Raw genomic sequence first — 9447 nt, 5'->3', positions numbered from 1 at the left:
GACATACATACATACATACAACAGAACTCACGTCACACCACTGCCCTGCAGAACACCTGCCCATGTTCTCACTGCACATGGAATCCCACCCTAACTCTCAGAGGAGACCCCTGCAAATCCTTCTCCTGCTTGATTTCCTCCCTTTCTCCTCCTCACTCACTTTGCTCAAGTCATACGAGCCCCCTGCTGCACCACGAGCGTCCTCAGACCCTTTGCACTTGCTGTTCCCTCTGCCTGGAAGGCCCTTCCTTCCCCAGATACACACAAGGCTCACTCCCTCCAATGCAAGTCTCTGCTCAAACGTGACCTTCTCAAAACAGACATACGTAGTCAGCTGGGCATGTTGCACAAAAACATTTCAAAAAGCAGTAACACTCAGGATGCCAGATGCTCGGAAAGAGGCAGAGATAGACTTAGAGAAGGACAGGCACATGCTCACCAAGAGTCATGGCCGCACTGAGTAGAACTCTGACCACTGTATCTAAAATAGCTCCCTTAGCCGACCACGGTAGCTTCATGCCTGTAATCCCAGCACTTTGGGAGGCCAAGGCAGGAGGATCACTTGAGGTCAGAAGTTCAAGACCAGTCTGGCCAACATGGTGAAACCCCATCTCTACTAAAAACACAAAAACTAGTCAGGCATGGTGGCATGCACCTGTAATCCCAGCACTTTGGGAGGCCAGGACAGGAGAATTGCTCGAACCTGAGAGGCAGAGGTTGCAGTAAGCCATGATCACACTACTGCACTCCAGCCTGGGTAACAGAGAGAGACTCCATCTCTAAAACAAACAAACAAAAACAACAAAAACAACAAAAAGCTTCCTCGGTTACTCTCACCCTCACTTCCTCATTTTTATCTCACCCTAGCACTATCACTCTCCAAAGCTTCTTGTCAACGCACGTTTTACAACCAACATCCTGTCTCCCATATAGAATGTCGATGGCACCCAACTAGACTGTGTCTCTTTTGTTCCACTCTCTGAACCCTCAGGGACTAAATATCACTAAGCACAAAAGCAGCAGTCAGTTTCATCTGCTCAATGGATTAAAGGCCGGGCCAGGCCAGTGGAGGAACTTCTTGATTCAAACTCCGTCCTCCTCCCGAGGCTGTGATATTGGCCTCTCCCACGGTGTCTCCAGCAATGTGCTCTCCTGGCAAGCTCTCGGGGACACAAAGGTGGGCATCCTTCTTCCATGAGAGGAAGCTGAACCAGGGGATCAGCAGAGGCGTGGATGATGAGGAATGCCGAAGCCCACGCTACAAATGTGGCCTGCTTAGCACGGGGGATGCTGCAGGTGAGGCCGAAGGGATCCAGATGTGATGGGTGATGTTAGGGGTCAAGTTGACTAGGTTATGGGATACCCAGATGGCTGGTAAAGAGTTATTTCTCGGTGTGTCTGTGAGGGTGTTTCTAGAGGAGACTGGCATTTGAATCAGTGGGCTAAGGAGGATCCATCCTCGCCCCATGTGGGCGGCACCACCCTATCAGCAGAGGGTCCAGGCACAACAAAAAGTCAGAGTAATGGCAAACGCAGGCGCTCTCTCTTCTGCAGCCAGGATGTCATCCTCTCCCGCCCTTGGACATCGCAACTCCAGGATGTCTGGCCTCTGGACTCTGGGACTTACCCCAGGGACTCCAGGTTCTCAGGCCTTTAATCACGGACTGAGAATTCCATCATCAACTTCCCTGGGTCTGAGACCTTCAGACTTGGCCTGAGCCATGCCACCAGCTTCCTGGGTTATCCAGCTTGTAGATGACCTAATGTGGGACTTCTCAGCCTCCATAATCACATGATTCAGTTTCCCTAGTAGATCCCCTCTCACCCTTGATCCATCCATCCATCCATCCATCCATCATCGATCAATCATCCACCTATCATCCATCTATCTATCATCTATCCATCCTATCATGTACACATCCACCAACTATCTACCCATCTATCATCTACCTATCATCTATCATCATCTCATCTATCTATCATCTATCTGTCCATCCACCCATCAGTCCTACTAGTTCTGTCTCCATGAAGAACTGTAATAAACAGGGATGCCACCTCCGCCTGCCAAAGACCTTCAACTGGGTCATGGACATGGGCCATTTCCTTACAATGCTCAGCCACAGAGGCCCAAGCTCTATCTGCTTCCCACGAGACAATTTTTCCCATCACCTGGACCACCCAAACAGCCTCCCACCAGAGTCACGAGGTCCTCTGATGATATCCTAGTGGCTGGCACCATGGATGTCCCAGATTCCCACCCACCATCTGGGTCTGACTAAAGGTCTGTATCCTGGGCATCCCCGGAACAGAATGAGGAACTGAACCCGGGTCTGGGGTTTTTCCCTGTAAGGCCAATGGGTCTGTGGGGAATCCAATGCACCAGACTGGCCCCCTCACGGCTTATCGTAGTAAACTTACCCCGGAACAGGCAACAGGAACAGAAACAGCTGTTCTACTAGTCCCACAGCAGCAATCCACTGGCCCCATGTCACCTGCAATTTCATGGTCCAGCTCGTCTGGGCTCAGGACACGTCTTACGTCCTTGTTTAATTTGCAGCTGCTTTTCTTTCTTACTGTTACGTAGAATAATAACACATCGTGCAACTAATGGCGTCTCAAATCTGACAAGTTAAAGTATGTGCAGGGGTGGCCCTGGCCTGATTCCCAAAAGAATGACAGACGAGGCACAGTGGGGCATGCCTTACATAGGGCGTAGAGTATAAAATCCAGTACAGACAAAATCACCCTCAAATGGGGCTTCTTTAGCTAAATAGACATACATGGTCAGCTGGGCATGTTGGACAGAACATTCAAGCAGCAAGAACATCCAAGATGCCAGATGCTAAGAGACAGAAAAAGTGAGACTGACTCAAGGAGAAATAGTCACAGGTCATGGCAAACAGCATCAACTGCCTGCTTGCTTACAGCACTTATTTCTCTTTCTTGTCTCAGTTTACTTTTCTGCTTATGTTTGAGACGGAGTCTCACTCTGCCAGGCTAGAATGCAGGGGTACAATCTCAGCTCACTGCAACCTCCGCCTCCCAGGTTCAAGTGATTCTCCTGCCTCAGCCTCCTGAATAGCTGCGATTACAGGTGTGCGCCACCACACCCAGCTAATTTTTGTATTTTTAGTAGAGATGGGGTTTCACCACATTGGTCAGGCTGGTCTCAAACTCTCAATCAAGTGATCCGCCTGCCGCGATCTCCCAAAGTGCTGCGACTACAGACATAAGAGCCACCGCGCCTGGCTTCTTTCTTCTTTTATCTACCCTGTTGCCTTAATAACATGTGAGATTCTACCCCATTTGGCAGAAAAGTAAACTGAGGCCAGGAGGAGAAGTGAGGCATCTTGCCCAGAACCACAAAGCTACTGACAGGCAGCATTGCCAGGGCTCCACCCTGGATTCAGGCCACAGTAGTGGTAAGGAGGTGACCGGGGCATCCTGGAGGCCAAGGAAACTCACACTTACTTCCTAGTCTTGGCACACTCCTTCTTCCAGTTCTTTACCAGAACAGGCACGACTTGTTCCGACGTGTCCTCCTTGTTTAAGGACCAGAGGTCACTGCCCTCCAGGGGCTGGCGGTAGCCCCGGACAATCAACCTGGGGCCAAGATACAAGGGGGTTAGGCAATGAGAGTCAATGAGAGGAGGAGGAGGACGGGGCTCACTCACTCCACACGCCTGCTGATGCAGCACAACTGCCCATTGCAAATGACAGCAGCCACGCAGGTGGGAAAGTCAGAATGTGGAGGGACATTTCTGCATATTACAAGGTAATTACAGCTCATTCTGTTGGGTCATGCAGGAAAAATGGCTTTTTTTTTTTTTTTTTCAGTGGTGCATACAAAAGACTTAGAAAAAAAGATTTAGGAGCGAAATATCAGGATGACTCTAATTTATTTATTATTATTCATTCATTCATTTATTTATTTGGACACAGCGTCTCGCTGTGTCACCCGCGATGGAGTACAGTGGTGCGATTGCGGCTCCCTGCAGCCTCCAGCTCCTGGTCTAGAGCAATCCTCCCACCTCAGCCTCCTGAGTAGCTGGGACTTCGGGTGCAAGCCATTGTGACTAGCCAATTTTTTTTATTTTTTGTTTTTGTAGAGACAGAGTCTCCCTATGTTGCCCAAGCTGGTCTTGAACCCCTGGGCTCAAGCAATCCTCCCACCTTGGCCTCACGAAGTCTTGGGATTACAGGCGTGAGCCACTGTGCCCCGCCAACTTTTTAAAATTTTAAATTAAAAAAGGCTGATATGGGCCAGGCATGGTAGCTCATGCGTATAATCCTAGCACTTTGGGAAGCCGAGGTGGGAGGACTTTGTGAGCCCAGGAGTTCAAGACCAGCCTGGGCAACCCAGGGAGACTATCTCTACAAAAAGTAAAAATAAAAAAATTAGCTAGTCATAATGGCTCACACCTGTAGTCCCAGCTACTCAGGAGGCTGAGGTGGGAGGATTGTTCAAGGTCAAGAGGTGGAGGCTGCAGAGAGCCGTGATTGTGTCACTGCACTCCAGCCTGGGCAACAGAGTCAGACCCCATTTAAAAAAAAAAAAAAAGAAGGAAAAAATAAAAAAACAAAAAGGCTGACATGACAAAGCATTAGCAAGCATGAAATCTGGGTGATGAGCTTATCGAGTTTTATTATATTAATCTTTCTATGTGACTCACCCAGGCTGGAGTGCAATGATACCATCTCAATGCACTACGTGGATTCAAGCAATTCTCCTGCCTCACTCTCCCAAGTAGCTGGGATTACAGGAGTGTGCTGCCAGGATAATTTTTGTATTGTTAGTGGAGACAGGGTTTCACCATGTAGGCCAGGCTGCTCTTGAACTCCTGACCTCAGGTGATCCACCTACCTTGGCCTCTGAAAATGCTAACATTACAGGCATGAGCCACCGCGCCCAGCAGACTAAACACTTTTATAATAAAAGGTAAAATACTTTCAACTTTTGTTCTAATTTTGAACTTACAGAAAAATTACTCAAATTATACTAAGAATTCACTCAACTCACCACTGTTAACATGTTGCCATGTTGGCAGTATCATTCTCTGTCTCTATCCACTGACACGTACACACAAACACGCATACATATGCAAACACACCACCTTTTTCTGAACCATTTAAACAGTTAAAGGTCTGGCATGGTGACTCACACACGTAAACCCAGCACCTTGGGAGGCTGAGGTGGTGGATCACCTAAGGTCAGAAGTTTGAGACTAGCCTGGACAACATAGTGAAACCCCATCTCTACTAAAAATATAAGAATTAGCTGGGTGTGGTGGCAGGTCCCTGTAATCCCAGCTACTCAGGAGGCTGAGACCGGAGCATCTCTTGAACCCAAGAGGCAGAGGTTGCAGTGAGCTGAGATCCTGCCACCACACTCCAGCCTGGACGACAGAGCAAGACTCATCTCATAAAAAATAAAAATAGGCCAGGCGCAGTGGCTCAAGCCTGTAATCCCAGCACTTTGGGAGGCCGAGACGGGCGGATCACGAGGTCAGGAGATCGAGACCATCCTGGCTAACACGGTGAAACCCCGTCTCCACTAAAAAAATACAAAAATCTAGCCGGGCGAGGTGGCAGGCGCCTGTAGTCCCAGCTACTCAGGAAGCTGAGGCAGGAGAATGGCGGGAACCCGGGAGGCGGAGCTTGCAGTGAGCTGAGATCCGGCCACTGCACTCCAGCCTGGGTGATAGAGCGAGACTCCGTCTCAACAACAACAACAAAAAAATTAAAAAATAAAAATAAAAAATAAAAAAAACAAAGTTAATATGTAGGCTCTACATGCCTTATGCCTTTACCCCCAAAAAACTGGAGGCATCCCCTTCTAATTCAGGACATGCTCTTATTTAACTACAGCACAATTTCCCAAAAGACGAATGAAAGTTATTAGCATGCATCTGGTGTCCTGTAGTCATGTGCAAATTATATCAACCGTCCCAGTGATGCTTTTTAACAGTAATCTGAAGAAATTATTTAGAACATCTAATTTTTTAAAAAGATGTTTGTCATTAAGACAAAGATGAGAGCGGGCATGGTGGCTCATGCCTGTAATTCCAGCATTCTGGGAGGCTGAGGCAGGAGAATCACTTGAGCTCAGGAGTTGGAGACCAGCCTGGGCAACATGATGAAACCCCACCTCTACAGAAAGTACAAAAATCTGCTGGGCACGGGGCAGCGTGACTGTACTTCCAGCTACTCAGGAGGCTGAGGCAGGAGCATCACCTAAGCCCAGTAGAGTGGGAATGCAGTGAGCTACAATTGTGCCACTGCACTCCAGCCTTAGCCACAGAGCAAAAGCCTGTCTCAAAAAAAAAAAAGATGATGCATATTAGGGGCAAAAAAAGAACCTTCAAACAATCCCCAATAAGATGCTAACAACGGGCAGAAAAAGATGTACAAAAAGAGAACCAGAAGGTAGCTGGACATGGTGGCTCACACTTGTAATCCCAGCACTTGGGGAGGTCGATGTGGGTGGACCACCTGAAGTCAGGAGTTCAAGAACAGCCTGGCCAATATGGCAAAACTCTGTCTCTACTAAAAATACAAAAATTAGCCGGGCATGGTGGCGCACACCTGTAATCCCAGCTACCTGGGAGGCTGAGGCAGCAGACTCGCTTGAACCCGGGAGGTGGAGGCTGTAGTGAGCTGAGATGGACAGAGCGAGACTCCATCTCAAAAAAAAGAAAGAAGACCAGAAGTAGGCATACTAAAATGGTGAAACTGGTTGCCTCTGTGTGTTTCCTACTACTGATCTGCACATGTGGTTTTTTTAACCCACATTTCCCATGGTGAGACCGTATTATTTCTCTAAGGAGTGGGGGGCAGGAGGGGGACAATGTTAAGAGTAACTATACCTAATATTTTAAAAACCCAAATCTGAAGCTAAAGCAAGAGCAGTCCAGCGTATGGCTGTCCCAGGCAAAGCCTTCTGCAGAGGTGTAAGCTGCTTACGGCTCCTGTGTATATATCACATTCAAGTTCCTGGAACTGCCGGACAGAGCTGGTGTCTCTGAGACCACATGGCCAGCAAAGGCAGATTCAAGACAACTCTGTCGAATAGAGCGAAGGAGGGAGAAGTCGGGGGGGACCTGAGCATGTTCATGTTCATTCATTCATTCATTCATTCCCCACCACCTCCCTGAGGTCTGGGGGGCCCAGCCTTACCCTGTGATCCACCAGAAGGTGATCCTGGACAGGAAGGAGGCGCTGGACTCCGGGCAAGGATTCTAGTGGAAAGAAAGCACAGGTTTGGGAGGAAGAAGGAAAGGAACGATTCAACTTTTCATCCAGGTCAGAGCTTAGCAAGGAGTAGTTAGCTGCTCACTCTTGCTTCCAGAGGACCAGCGTCAGCTCCACACCATTCTGCACCCCAAAAGGATCCTCTCCTAATCCCCAGCAGAAAGAAACTCATGGCAGCTCCTCCAGTTTCAATCAACAGAGTGTCTACCATGTGCAACCATAATACAACATGCTATAAACCTGCCTTATCTTGTATCCCCGTAACAACCCTAGGAGCTGGTGTTAACGTCATCCCTACTTCACTCATTCATTCAACAAATATTTTCTGGAGCACCTACTATGTGCTAGGCACTCTACAAGGTACTACAGGGTTGCCTGATATCCGCACAGCAACCTCATGAGTGGGTGTTACTATTGTCCCCACTTTACTCATTTGGTCACTGAATATTTATTGACCACCTACTATGTGCTAGACACTCTACCAAGAACTTATATATTTGCATTATTTTATATCCTCATGGAATTCTATAAACATGGTATTACTATTCTCTCCACTTGATTCCTTCACTCATCCAACAAGTATTTTCCGAGCACTACCCTTGTTCCAAGCACCCTGCATACAAATCTAAACAAACAGAAATGACCCCCGCCTGTATGGTGCTTGTGGTCTACTGCAGCAATTATCAGTAATACCTGCCAAGATTCTCTACTATTAATAGCTGGCTCTGTTCTAAGTGCTTTACACAAACTACCTTATTTAATCTTCATCCTCACCTCACAAGATAGATGAAAGTAATTATATCATCCCTGTTTTGCAGTTAAAAGAAACTGGGCCTGTAATCCCAGCACTTTGGGAGGCCGAGGCAGGCAGATCATGAGGTCAAGAGATAGAGACCATCCTAGCCAACATGGTGAAACCCCATCTCTCCTAAAAATACAAAAATTAGCTGGGTGTGGTGGCGGGCGCCTGTAGTCCCAGCTACTTGGGAGGCTGAGGCAAGAGAATCGCTTGAACCCAGGAGGTGGAGGCTGCAGTCAGCTGAGATTGTGCCACTGCACTCCAGTCTGGCAACAGAGCAAGACTGTCTCCAAATAAAAATAAAATTAAATCTAAAAACTGGGGACCAGAGACGAAAAGATTTGTTCAAGGTCCCACAGCTAAAAGTGGTGGAGTCAGGATGTGAGCCCCAAAGAGTCAGGCTCCAGAGAGAGACATGCTTCAAATGATCACATAAACAAATGCAAAGCTACAACTTCTGGGCCTTGATGTGCATCCTGAAGGGAGAGAAATATTACCAATGAGACAAAGTAAGTGCATGGGGGCTGATCTGGTATACTAAGGTCAGAGAAGGCTCCCCCGAGGAAGACAGTCAAGCTGGCACCTGAAGGGTGAGTAGAGGAGAACTAAGTAATGAGGAAAGGCAACACATTCCCAGCAGACAGCAGTGTGTGCAAAGGCCCAGTGGCAGAAGGAAGCTTGGCAGACTCCAGGAACCAAGAAAGGGCCTGAGCAGTCTACACTGGAAGCTGTGCACAGTCTACACTGCAGGCCACATATTTTGCTCTTCATTCTAAGGGCAATGGGAAGTTCTAAGAGATTCTAAGCAAGCTATCGAATAACTTATTTCCCAGAGGTATGAAGATGAGCCTCAAGTCAACAACACACAGGCAAGGAAAGGGACCGACACAGAGGTCCTGGGATGACAAAGTCTGGCTTTCAACACGGATGCATCCGGGTCTCAATTCTGAAACACAAGCTTTAGCAGCAGAGGGTCACCACGCAGTAATGAAAGCTTTAGCCAAGGACTCCACTCAAAGTTCCAGCCTTGTGCAGCTCTAACGTGTTTACAGAGCCAGATAAGGCGGCATACTCTCCTCAAGTGGTTTTTCCATTCAAGGCTGTGAGTGCTTTTTAAAACATACTGTATCCTGGCTGGGTGTGGTGGCTCACGCCTGTAATCTCAGCACTTTGGGAGGCCAAGGTAGGCAGATCACTTGAGGTCAGGAGTTCGAGACCAGCCTAGGCGACATGGTGAAACCCTGTCTCTACCAAAAATACAAAAAATTAGCTGGATGTGGTGGCTCACGCCTGTAATCCCAACTACTCGGGAGGTTGAGGCAGAATTGCTTGAACCCACAAGGCAGAAGATGCAGTGAGCTGAGATCGTGCCACCGCACTCCAGCCTAGGGACCCTG

At 48.1% G+C, this 9447-nt stretch overlaps 1 protein-coding gene across 1 annotated transcript in view; it reads right to left on the bottom strand.

Moving 5' to 3' along the window:
- Positions 1-3211: 3211 nt before the first annotated feature.
- LOC111524529 (multidrug resistance-associated protein 1-like) overlaps positions 3212-9447 on the bottom strand; it is an 86324-nt gene continuing 80088 nt past the window's right edge. Inside the window, exons 6-7 of the mRNA XM_023189713.3 lie at positions 7177-7238; positions 3212-3603 (exon numbers count right to left, since the gene is read on the bottom strand). Coding sequence (XP_023045481.1) covers positions 3468-3603; positions 7177-7238 — 198 coding nt within the window. The 3' untranslated portion in view covers positions 3212-3467. The remainder of the gene's footprint in view (positions 3604-7176; positions 7239-9447) is intronic.

Source organism: Piliocolobus tephrosceles, chromosome 17 (assembly GCF_002776525.5).
Source record: "Piliocolobus tephrosceles isolate RC106 chromosome 17, ASM277652v3, whole genome shotgun sequence".
Lineage (NCBI taxonomy): Eukaryota > Metazoa > Chordata > Mammalia > Primates > Cercopithecidae > Piliocolobus > Piliocolobus tephrosceles.
The sequence above is the reverse complement of the archived record's forward strand: the minus strand, read 5'-3'. Positions and strand labels throughout refer to the sequence as shown.